Source organism: Micropterus salmoides, unplaced genomic scaffold (assembly GCF_014851395.1).
Source record: "Micropterus salmoides isolate LMB-PRFRI ecotype aquatic unplaced genomic scaffold, ASM1485139v1 Ms_hic_scaffold_6, whole genome shotgun sequence".
Classification (NCBI taxonomy): Eukaryota; Metazoa; Chordata; class Actinopteri; order Centrarchiformes; family Centrarchidae; genus Micropterus; species Micropterus salmoides.
The window spans coordinates 16,103,840-16,121,412 of NW_024044348.1; the positions used below are offsets into that span (position 1 = coordinate 16,103,840).

The window sequence follows — 17,573 nt, forward strand, 5'->3', positions numbered from 1 at the left end:
CCTTTATATATATATCAATGAACTGTGTCTACCTAATGGCCCCCTCTGCCTGAAGTAGTCTAATCTGGGCTACTCTTGTCAAAACTGACAGGCATCCAATTAGGATGGATCCTGAAGAGCAGCGGAGAGATTTAATGATACAGTCCGACTTTAAAAAAATCCTGGCGCGCGCGCGCACTCACACTCTCACACACACACACACACTAACGGACGGCTGAGGTGTATTCATCCAGAGTGACACGCTCATTTTAACCGGCAAACGCGCACAGCGCCTCCTTTTGGCAGCAGACCATTTCAGCACCACGGACAGAGGCTAATCTCAGGTTAGTCCGGTTGCAGGTTGCTACAAAACTTTTGGATAGATCTTAAATGTCCAAATTGATGGGAATGCATCATAAAGTGTGACATAATTTGTGCGGTCATCTTTTTTTTTTTTTTTTTTTTTACTATATTCACATTTTGACATCATCAGTTGATTTCTGTCTTAGTTAGTTAGGAATGACAATGAAAAATGTTATTTGAGTCAGCTTTAAAGGCTGAACTGTACACACTTTTTTATGGGCTTTTGATTCCCATTTAAATCAGATATACCAAACATAAAAAAAAATTACAAATAAAGACAATTTAACAAGTTAAGTAATTAGAAAAATGTTGACTTGAATTGGATTTTGTTCAACATCTGACAAGTGCCTGTGTAATACAGATGCCAAACTCTAAAACATCCGGAGACAGCTGGAAAGGTTCCTAACTGCATGTTTGACAGATGGCTGGCACATGACCTTGACACTTTTTCAAGCTAAACACCAAAGCCTCTACGTGTTTGTGGAGTGATGATACTAGCCTCTTACCCATGTTCCTTAATCAGGTCATTATATCAATGTGTAGATACACAAACACACCGTTTACAAAAATCAACAGGGATCCTTGTAACTTGTATAAATTAATGTTTATGTTTAACCAAGTAAATTGTTGGGGGCTCAAGGACTCCAGGTTTAATGAGCAGCTGTTGCTGGCAGCACTCGAGATGTTCGTGAGAGAGCAGGAGAGAGAGCTAGAAGAGAGCTAGAGAGAGAATGTAAGATGAGACTCATATGTGCCATTATTTCCCAAATCATGAGTGATAATTCATTTTCCACAGCATTTATTCTTTGAAAATTCACACATACAATGTTATAAACAATATACACGCAGCTCATTTGATTATACAGTTTGAAGGAAGAACCTATAATTTCTGCTACAGTGAACCTGTGCTCAGAGGGTCCTTGTTTTGAATCAGATGACCCTCTGCTTGTTTTTAAAACGTGAAGTAAATGAAAGTTGACCAAACGTCTCCCTGTAAATCACCATTCTGAAATGTCTTGCAATTGTAGAAAAAAAACAATATATTACAAAATCAATGTGGTGTCCTTAAAGCCACCATGAGTAGGATTTGAATATTTTGGACTTTGGCGTCCCTCAGTGGTAGTATATACAAATCCATAAATATGAGTGGGCTGAAAGTAAAACATTGACCAGTTTTCACTGGAAATGTCTCCTTGAAGCAAAATACATTACAGTACAATGATATATACTTTCAGGATTTAAAACTATTAAACCACCTGACAGCTACAAAAGCAGAATATTCAGCGTGTGTTTCTTTAAGCTAAAATTACCATGTACTTTACAATTTTTAAATTTTTTTACTTGCTCTACATAAAATGCATTTGTGAAGTTTTCACTGGTTGATAAATCTGGTAAAAGGGCACGACTAACCATCAATTGACTTTTCATTCACTCACAACAAGGAATAGGGATTGTTTCGTCCAATCCACTCCAAACACTGGTAATAAATTCTACAGTTACTATTTTAAGCCACCAACAAAATGCTTTTCAAAACAAGACATGACTTTCATAATGTCAATCAGACCTCCTATATTTGCTGTATAATTTCTGTATGGTACAGTCCTGAAAGTGAACATGACTGTCAGGACACCCATTAGTAAATCATACGCTATGATTTTCTGTATTCAGTCTCATGTAAAGTGTAACTCGGGGGAAAACATTTTTGTAGTGATATTTCTAGTACAAAAAACAAGTTCTACAGATGAGAAATTTATGAACAAGATACCACAGAGTATTTAAAATAAACCACTATTATTTTAAAGATCTTATCATACATTTTGGTCAGTTATTCCTTTTTGCCTTGAAACTACTCAAAAACAGTGAAACACCTCTCACTTACTATGGAGCACAGTTGAGGTGATGGAGCTTGAAAAACTAAAAAAGCAGCCACACACTCTGATCTGCACAGAAGTGGGTTTTAATACAAGCTTTCAGTCAGAGGCTGGAGAAGAGGATCAAAGCCTTGCATTAAAAACTTAAGGCAGGCTGAGCAGATGTTTTTTTCTTCAGTTGTCCGCCTTCGAATCACTTAAGTACCATGAGTTAATTGTAAGAAGCATTTTTTTTAAATTACATTTTTTTAGCAATGAAATAAGGCAAAGGTAAACACACTATGCAGGCTAATTAACTTGACATTCACTTTATGACAATCAATTTGTCACTTGTTACAGCTAAGTTAACTATATAGGTACATGTAACAATGTGTACAACAAAATCTAGTGGAATTTCTGGAAAACATTTAATCTTCAATATCCTACATATATTTTCACAACTATTCAAAAAAGAGCAGCATTAATTAAACACGAGCAGAACAGCATTTAATGTGACAGTGAGATTGCCCTACTGTATATAAGTTTGAGAAAGGCAGTATGCATTGGAATGCATGGAAAATGTTGGCATTTGTCAAACAAATACCAGAAAATTTGCCTCTGCTGAAGAAGTATTTGGAAAAAATTATAAATATAATAAACTGAACTTTTGTAATGCTTCAAACATAAATAATATTGTATTTTCAGAGGCTCTGAGAGACATACGGAAAAAAACAGAGCATTTGGCATATTTCAGAAGTGGAAACCATTTCTTCCTTAAAGGTCGTTGTGTATGTATTAGCCCGTTACAGATCCCAGAGACTGTACCCTGTTCTCAAGCAGCGGCCATAAAACTGCAGATCAGAGCATTTATCCCTTGCTGTCAGGGTGCACTGGAAATGAATATGATGATAGCACACAAAGCCACACCCTAGCTAATAATGGTTATTGTGAGCCAGTGGACAAATGGCAAAATACAGTGAGTTTGCATCACTGGTATAATGTAGTGCCAGTCTGAAATCAACCAACTGTGAAACATGTGGTCTCTTCAGGGAACATTTGTCAGACACAGGACAGTTTAAGGGCTAAAATATGCAAAATAACACACCACCCAGCAATATGTCATCCCAGATATTCATGCTCCCTAAAATGAAGACAGCACCAACCACAAAAACTTATTTAAGTGCAGCTACAGTTTATCATGATCGCTGTGAGCCTGTTACACAAAGATATTGAGAAATGGGAGGAATAATAAAAATAGATTTTTCCATATTTTAAAATGTTTTAGTGCCCGTTTGTATTAATCAGTTTAAACATATAACAGATGTGTTAATGGTGCTAATTTGTTTCTCATGTCATGTCGGTGGATGCATTTTTACTGTTATAACTAGCCTGAGAGATTCAAAAAAATCTATACCTTGTCCAAGTGAATCAGACGAATCCAAGAACCTTCTAAATACCCCAATATTACTATCCCATGGTACCTCTGTAAACAGGGCCAACCCCATCTTTCTTTAAAGACTTCCATGGCTGTTGCTAGTTCCGATGTGTCGATCCTCAAGCCCTCACGTTCTCATTGTTTTGATTTGATCTGGAAAGATATGCAAAATGCAGTTAATTAGCAAAACATCAAGCAAGTTCAAAAAACAATACAAAACAGTGTCATGTATGTACCACTGTCTCTCATAATGGAGGGAACCAACATACTGAGCATGTGGATCAAGATCTGAAAATTGGATTGCGCTACAGGAGCAGGTTAAGGAGGTTCTATGGATGTGTTCCACTGTGTCTGCTGTGAATCCAAACTGACTACTAACGCTGTCCTCTGCAACAGAGCTAGCTATAAACCTTTCAAAGTCACCTTTCAAATGTTGAAACTTGAGCATTTGATACTGAAGGGATAGAGTATTCGGACATCAGCACCAGCCTTATTAGGGCACCCTCGACTCAGTAGACGTAAAGGGAAGCCAAAAGGCCTTAGATGATGAAGCCGAAGACACAAATTTCCAGGGGTTTTAGACGTACTGTACTGTTAGTTCATAGTAACCCTGTGGCTCACTCAGCTGCTTTAAGACTAGAGTCACAATAACTTTTTTTTTTTAATTATACAATCTTCTACAGCTACGCAGTAACACAGTAAATAACACAACACTAAACACCCAGTACTCACTGCATAATTTGATCTATGGAAGGATTTGAATGTTAAACATAATAAAAAGAAAAGAAGATGATATTAATGTAGTGTAATAGTGTAGTGGAACAGATCATACTTTGCAGGCCAAGTTATGCAATAAAACAAACATGATCCATTTTGATGTGGAGAAAAACAGACATTTTCAAATTCTAATCATTTGTAGGATTAACTTGGTAAATGTTTGTTGAAAAATGATGGAAATATACACTTATCCTAGACCATCCAACAATAAACTAATAGGCCAATTGATGAGAGTATTATATTTCGAGTTACATCCGAGTGAAATTGTAGAAATACGAAATTACGTCAAATGCACTGTAGGTTTGAAATTGACTGGGAAGATCCTTGCTGCTAATTAACAGTGGTCATATCTGCAGTATAAAAACATAGCAAAACTAATTTAAGCCACATATTTATTCATCTACAGATGGTCCATAAATTAATTATTGTGTACATTGCCATCATTATATCCAGGTAAACTTGATGCTAGCTTAGCAAAGATGACTTAATGCAAGACACAAACACACAAACTAAACATTTCACATAAAAGTTCATTGTTTTTTTATCTGGCAGTATAAAATGTAAGTAAATGGTGATCTGATATACATGTATTCTATGATTAATAGTAAACAAAATGTCTACCAAACTGCACTGTGAGCTCAGCACACCATTACACTCCCACACTCAGTTTCATTCGTATGAACTCTCAGCATACCTTGTAACCAGTCGACTCCCTCCTGTAAACCTTCTCCTTTCAGAGCATCGGTGGCACTGAAACACATAAACGCATCATATTTTAAAAAAGCAAAACACTTTTGAGTGACTTTGCTTTGTCACAGCTTTGTCAACTAACTTTCATCAGGTTACTGTAGAAAGCGTGTAATAATGTAAAGTAAAAGTTGGAATGGGATGGCTAGTGAAATTTTTAATACTTTTTCCACTGGGTGACTATTATGATTGTTCTTATCTAGAGTCCAAATTACATTACATTTAACTGACCCTTTTATCCAAAGCGACTTCCAATCTTACAATTGCTATACCGCACGCCTCTAGGGGTTAAGTGTCTTGCTAAGGGACAAATTGTTGTGTCACAATGGACTTGAACCCGGGTCTCTCACACCAAAGGCATGTGTCTTATCCACTGCTCCATCACCACCCTAATGAACAGTATAATCTCAATATGACAAATAATTTACAGTAATATGATAAATGACTACTTTACTACATGCATGCATGCATGTAAACACAGTCACTGACACATGCTGGTTGTTGAGAGTATGCAGCTATGGTCTGGTGTCTCCAATAGAGGAGGTGTGGGTTAAATACTAACACAAAAACTATACACTATTCTGACTGTAAGCTCACACCAGACAGCTTTATTCCACAGCAGATTTCAATTTTCTCAATGGCACTGGCATACTAGGTAAGTAAATTAGTGTGCGTGTATGTTCATACCAGATGTGCCAAGGTTTGTCTTTGATGTTTTCCAAACAGAGCAGCTGGGAGACCTTGACTGAAGACAGAGCATCCCTGACATCCATCTTGTTAGCAAAGAACAGGATGGGGATCCTCCTGTGTTTAATATCTGTAGTGAGAGTGAGGGGGATGATGTTGGAAAGTTAGTTTTATAAATTGTTGATATCTTTTGGTTTTACTGATGAGAAACAATATGGTAAAACCAACACAGCTTGGAAAAAAAAAAGACAGAAAGTATTAGTGGCAAAACAAAATGTGTACTCATAACGCAGAGTTTAGAGAGAAAATAGCCCAAGAAAGAGACAACAACAGTTAGCAGAGCAGGGATCAAACCTAAGTTCAGGAATCATGTTAAATGCACATGTATGTACCGGGATGGTTTAGTAATGTGTCCAGTTCTTCTTTGGCTACTACCATCCTCAGTTTGTCCGCACTATCAATGACAAATATGATAGCCTGGCCTTCCCTGAGAAATACAAAAAGATCACAGGAATTTATCTACTGTATATAAACGGCAATAGGATTGGTGTTTTTTGTAGCACTGACACTACTGGCACCACTCACTTGTAGTAGTGTTCCCAAAGGTTTCTGTATCTGCCTTGACCTGACATGTCAAACACTGTGAAGGAAAGACTGCAAGAAAAGAAGAGAGAAAAGCATATCATAATATATTAGACCTGCTCCACAATTACATGAATTTTCTTAAGATAGAAATATGCAACTCTGAGAAGATGAAATGACTTTTCTTTGACAACCAATTGTATCATATTGTAGGAGCCTAAATGCAGTTAACTGATAAATAATTTTAATTTATGTGTTAATCTGTAATTTACATGATTATCATTTATGTAGAGGGAATTGGAGGGAATATTTACAGTATTTTCAGGTTGATACAGTTAATATTTACAGTAATGCAAAGAGTTAATTGTATGCTTAGCTAAAATGTGTGTGGATACTTTAGAATGCATTTATATTACATCGGTAATATTTGGGGAATAGACTTATCGCCTTTTACCTTTAACAGCATGCACCTTTAATTGCGGGGGAATAATCACAAGTATGTGTGAAGTCACCTTAGTGGACAGTCAGGCAAGCAGAGTGGAGCCACACAGTTTTTTGACCTTTCTTTCTCCCTCCCTCTCCCCTTTTTGTTGTTAATTAATCATTTTTATTTTCTGTAATTTTCCTGTACTCATGTTTTGTTGCTAACCAAGTAAACAGATACATTGTTACAAGTGGTCCTGTGGGTTTATTGATGAGGAAGGGAGTGGATGAAGCGTCAAGCTAAGGCTTCATTCAGTGGAAACCTACACAAATGTTCAACAAGTTTTTTGGTTTAGGGTGAATAGCTACCTGGATGTCTTGAACTTCTCTATGCTGAAGCCAATGGTTGGAACAATGTCTTGTGCCTGGGCCTGAAAGGCAAATGCAACATTTTGTAAATAAAAACCTTAACAGGGAGCACAAATTAGTAAAATGTCTTAAATTTCTTGGTGTTATGTCACATAACTCAGTGTAATGCTACCTTAGTCCAAACGTTGGTGAGACTTACATTAGAGGGTTTGAGGTGGTTGATGATGGTGGTTTTTCCACTGTTGTCCAGACCAAGACACAGCACATTCACCTCCTTCTTCAACCCCAGCCATCCTGCCAACTTGTCAAACAGCCCCATTGGCTAACCAGCAACCATCAGCCGCCTGTCTGACCTACAAGAAAAAGGCAGCAACAGTTAGCTAGATGGGAACAGCATCTCTGGCACACACTGCGGGCTGTTTCAGTTTTCCTAGCCAGGGCTCTTGTCCAAGCTAACTAACTTTTCATGCAGTGTTACGTTAGAGGCTCACGCCAGTCTGCACTGACATTATTGTGACTTTTTGCTCTGGGTAAAATATGTATCACTTATCTGTTAATGTAGCTAACTCCACGAAAAACAAAGTTTTAGTTAACGTTAACGCGATGGCAAAGAAGGAACCGCAATTTCACACAACATTTAATAACATTAAACTAAATACGGTTTCACTGACACCATCAAGAGAAGGTAGGCTCAGCAGAGTTCCCCTTTGGTTAATTAATTTTCGTCCTCTGCTGTACAGACACTTCACCCAAGTTAAGTAATGTTAGCTTAATGTAAGTTAAACGCTAAGAGAAAACGATGTTGTATATTATTCGTTAAAGACGGCCCAGTGTAATTGTTATCAACATATGTTGTGATCTCGACGACTTTTATTCGCTTACCGTAGCCTAAGCTCACATGCTTAGTGGGCTCTTACCAGGTTCTAACGTAATTAACATTCGCTAACGGCTCTTTAGTTAATCTCTTGTTAACGTTGCTGTTGCTAGCCAGCCTTAGCTAACGTTTAGCCGCCTATTACTTCAGCTTGTTCAGTTTACACAGGCAGTATCTAACGTTAGACAATTCCTCTGCGGCACTTCATGTCGCCAGATTTACAAGACAGCCACAAACGTGAGACAGCACACAGTAAACATGTCTTGAAACCTTACTTAGCTAGCTTAACATTATGGCGTTACAGTTACGGCTAGATGGCTACGTTAGCTTGTATTATCTCATCCCGGACCCTGTTGGGTTTTACCTGCAATTTATTCTTGAGCTCTTGCTTCCAGGATGCAATGCTCCCTTAATCTATCTCATTAAATAACCAGGGTCAAACCAATGTTTCGTTCATTTCTCTTCTACTCATGCTCCCTAGACACCAGAAAAGGCAGTTATTTACACTGTGTTGCTGGGAGACCAGTGTGCTGAGTTAAGTCTGCCACCTGCAGGCCAGTTGGATATTCGACAGACATTCACCCAGGATCCAGTGACGGCTTTTTAGTCAGTTCACCCAGTGACGGTTGTATAAGTGCGGTTAGCTCACCTCTGATGGCTCGCTTTTAACCAACGGGGGTTAACTTAGGGACCATCAATAAATTCAAATTGTGAAAACAGTGTTATGGGAAAATCATTATTTATTTCAATAGCTTCCAAGTCATGTGACGCAGGGACTTCAAACCAATGCCGAATTGTAGTACTACACTAGAAAAATGAGACACAACCCTTCATATTTGATTTGAGTGCATTTTTTATTTTATATGAATATTTATTCATAATTTATGGAAAATAATGCCTTTTTTTTTTTCAATAGCGTCCAAATCATGTGACACAGGGACTCCAAACCAATGCCGAATTGTAGTACTACACTGGGCAAATGAGACACACCCCTTCATATTTGATTTGAGTAAATTTTATATTTTATAATATTTATTTATATTTTTTTCTTCAATAGATTCCATTTCAAATGATTCAGGGACTCAAAACCAATGCCGAATTGTACTACTACCCGTTACACATATTACACACCTCTTGTACAACTGCAGTTGTACCACACAGAGTCAGTCATTTTCTTCCACAGCATTGAGCAGATTTCAAAGAAACACTTTATTTACACAACCGACATTCCCAGTTTCCTTTCTTTGCCTCTTCATATTGTGTTGTCCATTTCCACACACTGAGCATGGAACCACCGTTCACAGCCATCACACTGGACCTGTGAAATTGAAAAAAATCTTTCGTAACATATTTATACATATATATTTATTTCAATGTCTGTTACTTAGAGGTAGAGCGGTTGTCCACTACATGGAAGATATATGCCCCCTCTGTATTTGCTCAGAAGGCTGTGCCATTGTTGTGTGAGTGTGTGTGAAGGAGTATTAGTTTCTTTCTCATCAGCAGTTGGAACCTTGCATTTATTTCTCTGCGTCACATGACTTGGAAGCTATTGAAAAAAAATTTCTTTCCATAAATTATGAATAAATATTAATATAAATTAAAAAATGCAAAATATGAAGGGGTGTGTCTAATTTTTCTAGTGTAGTACTACAATTTGGCATTGGTTTGGCGTCCCTGTGTCACATGACTTGGAAGGTATTGAAATAAATAATGATTTTCCCATAACACTGTTTTCACAATTTGAATTTATTGATGGTCCATAAGCTAACCCCCGTTGGTTAAAAGCGAGCCATCAGAGGTGAGCTAACCGCACTTATACAACAGTCACTGGGTGAACTGACTAAAAAGCCGTCACTGGATCCTGGGTGAATGTCTGTCGAATATCCAACTTAAAACTAACTTCACCGCGGTACCAGGGCTGACTCCGAGCTCAGACTAGCCATGCAATGTGATTGTACTGTTTTAGTAACATACTAAAAAAAATTAAGCACAATAAAGTTGGAACATGAAAAAATAGAAATTCTGCCCAGTGTTCAAGTGTTCATACATAATGCGAATAAACACAACCCGTGATTTGCCTACTACAGCGGTTTGAGACGCAAGCAAACATTTCGCTGTGATTTAATTGCTATGAAGGGATCAAATGATGCCGAAATAACTAGAAAATGATTACCGTTTTGTTAAGCATATTAATTGCTTGAATGCTTTGTCAGCATTCAGCAAGACACCAGAACAACAACTTTTAAAATGTTTGTTTTCTGAATGGAGTTCGGATCGATCAGGCCTGTCCTATGCTAACTTGTTCACTGCAGGTATCACACTGAAGTACAACGATAGTAGGCCCAACAGACACGTATTTTATGAACTTACCAGGTAGGCAAGCTTATGAAAATAAAATTCAACAATGAAAAAAACATATTTTGCCATTGTCTTTGGCTCTTTAAGGCTGTATGCCTTTCATCTATAACTTTCCATAAGCACCAGTTTGACAAACTCACCTGACAATTCTTCATGTCCAGAAAACGTGTCAGTCTCTTGAGTGACAATGAAGAGGACACTGTTATTGTGCATGTCTGTGTTTAAGAGACAGCGTGCACCCATGGATACCTCCGCAAGCACGTGTGCGTGTGCCTGTTTTAATGTGCATGCGCAATTAACAGCCTGCTTTGAAGAGAGAGAGATGTTCAAGCCTGTGGAGGTTAAAGTCTGAGAGACTATTAAAATAGGGTTGTTTATTAAGGAACAAACATACTGAATAAAACATACAACTTTCACAAGACTTTTTGTACAAGACATACTGCATTATCATGAGGATAGAACGTACATTTCTATAAAATCTTTTGACATTCAGAGGTCTTCAGTTCAAAAAACCATGATCACCATTCTGTCAATCTTTCTTTCTGGTTTCATTAACCCCTTTGAAGAGGTTCTTATTAAAATTACATACTGTACCATTCATTATGATACCTTATATCTCATCAACATCATCTCTGGTCATGAGGTAACTTGCAACCATTCAAAGTCAATAGAAACCATTGGATTGTCACTTGGAAAGAGAAGAGGTATTGGTGAACACTTGAATAGACAGAGAAAAGAAGTCCTAAATTCAAGTGAATGCTAGTATTTGCTGAGATAACAAAGAGACCGCATTTGGCCAACGCTGACAGAGGTTGGTTGTTGTGGAGGCTGTATTGATAATGACCCATTATATAATGACTATGTGTTAACCAGACCACGTGTGGTCTAGCAGCGGACCGCTGTCACTTGAGCAGCGTGTGTGGTACCTGCTACACCGGTGTTTGTGCAATTAGTTGAATGACGATGCCAAGGAACTCTGGTTTGCTTCAAGCACAGTGTGCTCGCAGAGTCTGTCTTTGTGCAATGGTCTCACACTTGAAAGCCACTCTGTTGGATGTGGTGAAGCTGCAGGCGAAGAGACTGTACACTACTTATGATTCTCCTCTGGTGACCAATCAAACAGATCCCGATACGCCTGATGTCGCTGAAGGGGAGAAGAAGATTTACAGTTTTTGAATTAATTCGTTTTATAAGAGCAGCAGAAATAAAGTTGTCCTCATCACTTTAATCTGCAACAAGCACATTGAAAAAACTTGATAATATGAACCATTACTAAATGGAGCATAGCAGGACAAAATACTGTAATACTAGCATATGGTTCATTTCAGACTGTCAGATGGTATGTCCAGAAATGTTTACAACTTAGAGTGACATTATGCAACTTCATGATGCTTCAGTGGTTAAGCTGGGACATAAAGAAAATTTTATAGCATCATCAAATAAAAAAAAATAGAACAAATATTTAAAAGAAGGCTATGACACACACACACACACACACACACACACACACACACACTGTACTGATATATTCTTGACCAAGCTTGATAGTGAATTATAATCAATTTTAGTACAATTTCACAATTTTTTTTGTTCCTTTGATGCTACTTTGTTTCCTTTTAGTGTGCCTTTTGGGCAGCTGCACTCTGTATAATTTGGCTTCACCCACTCTATGCTCATGGTTGAAATAGAATCCAGTGTTGTGTATCCTGCTGCAAGGAAGTTGTTCTTATACTGGCTCATTTTGATGGAGTCGAGCCAGTCGCCGATGGAGATGAAAAGAGGGTAGTCTGGCATGTCCTCTGGGGAGTCTGGGAAACTGAGATGACAACCGGAAAGTTAAGAAATACAAAAAGACAAGTTAGCATGTCATTCAGCCAAATAGTAAATGTTCTTTAAATGACCATGCTAGTGAGTACCACATTTACATAATCTCTCTCAAGATGTCCACGTTTGCTTAATGTTTTGGGTTTGATTTTCCAACAAATAGCACATAAATACATACATAAATGCAATGCTATAAGAGAGCTGACAATCAAACATTAAAATATGAAACTTCCCACAAGAACCTGAACGCACCAACAAATAACTGTTATTACCATGCAGTGATGACTAATTAAAATTAATATAAATAATTATTTACTGTGTGGCTTTCCTACAGTATCTAAAAGAAGTGTGTCTGTGCAAGATGATTATTATGCCCGACTGAAATTGAAAAGCAATGGCTCGGGGAAAATAATAAAACCTTACAGTATGCTTTAGATAGTATTGTATTGTAGTGGGCTAAAACATCTAAAACCACGAGCATCGTCCTTTCACACAGTGTCCGCATGAACTGACACTTTACCTCTGCACATCATTCACCAGAGTGAGCAGACTACTGGGATTGATTATGAGTTTGTCCAGGAAAGAGAGCACATTGTTGAAGCGCGGGCGCTGGCTAGACTCCTTCTGCCAGCAGTGCAACATCAACTGGTGCAGTGTCACAGGGCAGCCCATTGGTGCTGGTAGACGGTAGCCTTCTTCAATTGATAAAATGACCTGAGATGGACACCAATAAGTTAAATTCAAATGACAAATACAAAAAGATTTTTGTGTTGCTCATACAATTTAATGTGACCAGCAGCTTACATCTTGATTTGACATCTCCCAGTAGGGCCTCTCACCATATGACATCACTTCCCACATGACAATACCGTAGCTCCATACATCACTAGCTGAGGAAAATTTTCCATAAGCAATCGCCTCTGGTGCTGTCCAGCGTATTGGTATCTTTCCTCCCTGACACAAAACAATAAACACAGACTGCACCAACTGCAATAACTGTCTTTTGTGATTGTGATATCCTGCAGTGACTGTTAAATCCACACTCACCGTAGCGGTGTAGGCTGCTTCAGTGTCGTCTTCAAGGATTCTGGACATGCCAAAATCTGACACCTTACACACCAAGTTTTCATCCACCAAGATGTTGCGAGCGGCGAGGTCTCTGTGAACGTAACCCATATCCGAAAGATAGGTCATGCCCACTGCGATGCCCCGCATCATGCCAACCAGCTGGAGCACAGTGAACTGACCATCACGTGTCTGTAGAGGTTGTGAGAAAGAGAGAGGAGAAATATAATGTATGGAAGAAAAAAAGTTCCTCAGGAAACAAGTGGACATCCGTGAACGTGTATCCCTCTTACCCGGAGGAAAGAATCAAGTGCTCCATTTTCCATGTACTCAACCACTATCATTACTGGTCTGCCTGAGAAAAGGTAAAAGACATGATTAGAGTGACGAACAGAGAAAAGAGACCTAAGTAAAGAGTGTCATGAACTAAGACTGAAACTGAAGAAAACATCTGTGGAAAAAAACAACAACAGACAAACACACACACGCAAGCACACACCCACACACACACACACACACACACACACACATAATTATATAAAGCTTACTGTTGGTGACCACTCCCTCCAGCCTGATGATGTTGGGGTTGTTGAACTGCCCCATGATTGAGGCCTCACGCAAAAAGTCTCGCCTCTGTTGTTCCATATAGCCACCTTTAAGTGTCTTTATTGCCACAGCAATGTCCATCCTTCCAGGTATACGCAAACGACCACTACAGACTTCTCCAAATTCACCTGTCAAAACAACACAATGCCAAAAAGGGTGTATTATCTCTCATGTATCTTAAGACTTATTCCAAGTGGTGCTGACTTACTGTGACTCATTCAGTAATCATTGCTGCCCATATAATTTATATTTATGTTTTCTGCCCTTTCTGTTAGTTAACACTAAAACCGCCAACGGGTCAAATTTACCCGCGGCTGTTTTTTGATTGTATGTATCTTTTTTTCAATATAATATTCAAGTCCCCCAGTCTCTGACTTTTCCTAAAAGTGTGTTATATAGCACCCCCTATTGTTAAAAAATGTCAATATAAAGCCAGATTTAAAAAATGGACATTTATACCTATAAGCGCCAGCGGGTAAAATTTACCCCTATAGAGAATACAGTCATTTTAGCGCAGTTCATGTCGCGCGTTTAGATAAACATTCTATGTTGCTATTGGCAACGCCTTTTCCACTACAGGTATTACACTTGCTCAGCACAGTGAGTGAAGGAGAGTCTGACGGTGGGCTGAGCGATGTGTCCTTGGTTGATTCTGTATCTGACGGGTCGTTATCTGATAGCGATCCACTTGAATGAAGTAAACATGCATAAAAGCCGCTGCTCATTGGTTTTGTGTAGGCTACATGATCATCAAAACTAGTGCTGCAGTAGCCTAGTTTTTCCCTTTGATAAAGGTGTGTTCTAAGGTCCCTTCAAGAGACCGGCTATAACTTTTCCAGTGCTGTGTATTTTTTTAGTAACAGTGATCATTAGGCCTATACATTTTTCCATTGTGTAAAAATCTACTATGAATATTGGAATTGATAATAATCATTTTTTTTCAAATAAACAGACTACTTTTATTTGGACTTTCAAACTTTTATAGCTACTGTATGTGTTACTCTCTGGATGCCCGATGGAGTCCGAAAAAACAAGCAGAACAATAAGAACTAGAGGCCATTATTACCGCCTATAAAACAGTACAACAGTCAGTCTTTTTTGTAAATTGTATGCTGCATCTAAATTCAAGCTGTGTTTAGAATATAACTAGGCTATAACATCTATAACAGCGGCGAGTGGATGACATCAAAAGAGCTGCCGCTATGCACAGGGCAGGCGAACGACCTGCACGGTGAGGACAATGAATAAAATAGAATAAACATTCTGTAAAAGCCTGAAATATGGGGATGGTGTTTATAGGAAATGCACAGCCAATGTGCTAAATGTTTCCCAAAGTGTGTTGGAGCAACATGTAGCAGAAATAATCACAAAATCACGGCATTTTTATTGCGGGTAAATTTTACCGGCTATGGCGGTTATAGGTAGGCTACAACGAACAACGAACCCTGGCGGTTCTAGTGTTAAAGAGGTGGTATTATGCTTTTTGGCCTTTTCCCTCTCCCTTATTTAGTTATATCTCTTTTTTGTGCATGTAACAGGTTTGCAAAGTGAAAAAGCCAAAGTTCAGCCCAAAGGGAGTTCCCATCTCCCACAGAAAGCTCTGCTCTTAACCGCTTGAAAACAGCTCCTTTGTAGTCCAGCCCTTCACTTTCTTTACTTGTGATGTCACAATGAAAACGCGTCATAAAGCTTGCCAAGCAGCTAGCGGGGTCAGGCACGCCCTCAAAACAAGCTAGTCTGAGCGGAGGCCCTTTGGCTCGACTCGCCTTTGTTTGGTTTTCCATTGTAGAAGTGTTGTACCTGTACCTGCTTTCAGGTACTTTTTTTCGTTATCACCTCAACTCCTCGACGTTCCAAGCGAGCTGAGGGATACTAAAATGTAACGTGAAAACACGACAGACTGCTGATTGGTCAGAGAGAATCGTCACTATTCACTGCATCATGATCGCGTGCGCCAGACAGACGCCAGCAACAGAAAGTTTTACATTTTACAGTTTTTGTTTGGAATTTCATCACTAAATCCACTTCTGAGAAGTTTTGAGGTGAGAAATCAGCTGTGTAGATTTCAAATATTGACAGTTTCACAAGAAGTGATGGTGGAACAAAAATGTGCTTGAATATTTTCGGAGTTGAGGAGCTCCGCAAGTGGCTGCGGGGATGCCGGTGCCAACCCGCGGGAGGAGGCCGGCCAGCCGACCGCTCACAGAGCCCTCTGCTCCCGCCGTCACACAGACCGCTGCTGCAACAACGGTAGAGGAAAACAGCTGGATGGTTTTCATACCGATCATCTGTCTTTACATTCTGAGTAATGTAGAAACGTTTTAACTTAAAAAAAGCGAAAGCTGAGTGGATCGCTGGTGTGTGTGTCGCATTGAACATTATGTCGCGGCAGCGGCAGCTACGTACTATCTCTGGGTACTATCTGCAATGGAAAACGGAGCAGGGCCGAGTAGAGTCGAGTCTATCGATTTGCGCTATTGTAGCATTTTTTGGCAAGGCAGCATAGATCGTCAGAACACTGACAACAGTTCAGCTTTTAGTCCTGATGGTAAGATGTGGAACAATGATGTTGTGGACTTGTGAGTAACTTATACCATCTGCTAGGTTACGTCGCAGTCTGAAGCGGCTTTGGATTTGGATCACACTACCTTGTTTCTTAAGCTGATGATACACGGGGCAACTTTTTGAGCAATGTTGCTGGGCAGTCTTGCTAGTGGCAAGTCCAACTATGTTTTGAACGCATAGCTGCGGGGCGGGTGGCGGAGTGGTGGGGAAAGGGGATTACGGTAGTAATCATTACTCATTACCATTGATGGCAAGGTTGCCCTGCACGATTGCTCTAAAAGTTGCTCTGTGTATCATCAGCTTTACATCCCGCCCCTTCTCTGCTTCTGATTGGCTAGTAGTCCTTACCTGGGAACTGCGCATGTGCAACTCCCAACAAAGATTTTGTACAAGTAAGATCACTCTGTAGCTCAAGAGCGGAGCGTACAACACATAGGGTGAAAAGAGGAGCTGCAGCAGTGTGCAGTATGATAAAAAATATGGTGTTTTTTGAAAATTAAACCATGTAAACCTCTTCTGGTACAACCCCTAAATAAGATTTTGAACCTGAAAATGAGCATAATGCCACCTCTTTAAGTATAAATGTATGTTTTTGCTACAAAGGTGAAAAGTAATTTTGAGTCAATCAATAAAAACCGGGAGTCTCAGTTGAGATGAGAGTTGCCTTGCTGTTTAAAACATCTTTAAGTACATGCTGCCACCACCAGATGGAGCCCATGTTACGGAAACTAGACAAATGGATAGCACCTTCATAATTACTCATGGGCTGAATAGCAGACACAATCTGTTCAATTTAATTAACCATATAACATCATTATTCATAGTCGGCAGCAATGGCTTTGCTCCTCTAAGGTTCAATACACTAAATGACTTTAAAATCAGCTTGCTGAGAGTGGCTATAAAAAATGTTAAACTTGAACCTTATGGAGGTTTAACATTTTTTTTATAAAATTAAACTGTTACTCAACATAAAATGTGACATTTTTACAACATGCCTCTGTAATCTTAAATATGAATTACAGAAATAATACGCAGATAATGGAATGCACTAAATAATCTCTTCTAC

The 17,573-nt window shown here is 39.0% G+C and overlaps 2 protein-coding genes across 4 annotated transcripts in view; both read right to left on the reverse strand.

Annotated features, from left to right (window-relative positions):
• Nucleotides 1–1,124: 1,124 nt before the first annotated feature.
• arl6 (ADP-ribosylation factor-like 6) lies at nt 1,125–10,679 on the reverse strand. Of its 2 annotated transcripts, none has more exons than XM_038701397.1 (8): nt 10,588–10,679; nt 7,412–7,565; nt 7,213–7,274; nt 6,424–6,492; nt 6,231–6,325; nt 5,839–5,968; nt 5,099–5,154; nt 1,125–3,780 (listed from the first exon to the last, which is right to left on the reverse strand). In XM_038701397.1, exons 2-8 carry the CDS (start codon nt 7,529–7,531, stop codon nt 3,755–3,757), a joined length of 558 nt encoding a protein of 185 aa, XP_038557325.1. In that variant the 5' UTR covers nt 7,532–7,565; nt 10,588–10,679; the 3' UTR covers nt 1,125–3,754. The 2 variants fall into 2 exon arrangements, with proteins under 2 accessions (XP_038557325.1, XP_038557324.1); XM_038701396.1 differs by lacking the exon at nt 10,588–10,679 and adding an exon at nt 8,451–8,607.
• Nucleotides 10,680–10,784: 105 nt separating this feature from the next.
• LOC119890235 (ephrin type-A receptor 6-like) overlaps nt 10,785–17,573 on the reverse strand; it is a 61,442-nt gene continuing 54,653 nt past the window's right edge. The window contains exons 14-20 of one of the 2 annotated variants that reach the window (XM_038701395.1): nt 13,885–14,070; nt 13,630–13,691; nt 13,319–13,528; nt 13,076–13,225; nt 12,792–12,985; nt 12,114–12,263; nt 10,785–11,591 (exon numbers count right to left, since the gene is read on the reverse strand). In XM_038701395.1, the coding sequence (XP_038557323.1) occupies nt 11,477–11,591; nt 12,114–12,263; nt 12,792–12,985; nt 13,076–13,225; nt 13,319–13,528; nt 13,630–13,691; nt 13,885–14,070 (1,067 nt within the window). In that variant the 3' untranslated portion in view covers nt 10,785–11,476. Of the gene's footprint in view, nt 11,592–12,113; nt 12,264–12,791; nt 12,986–13,075; nt 13,529–13,629; nt 13,692–13,884; nt 14,071–17,573 lie in introns of both variants that reach the window. The other variant, XM_038701393.1, reaches the window with a different exon arrangement.

What these genes read in the sequence shown, in the direction of transcription:
- arl6 (XM_038701397.1), bottom strand. Translation starts at nt 7,531, where the DNA reads ATGGGGCTGTTTGACAAGTTGGCAGGATGGCTGGGGTTGAAGAAGGAG. An exon ending in ACCACCTCAAACCCTCTAAT is followed by an intron (nt 7,275 to 7,411) that starts GTAAGTCTCACC and finishes TTTGCCTTTCAG; the next exon opens with GCCCAGGCACAAGACATTGT. An exon ending in GAGAAGTTCAAGACATCCAG is followed by an intron (nt 6,493 to 7,212) that starts GTAGCTATTCAC and finishes CTTTTCTTGCAG; the next exon opens with TCTTTCCTTCACAGTGTTTG.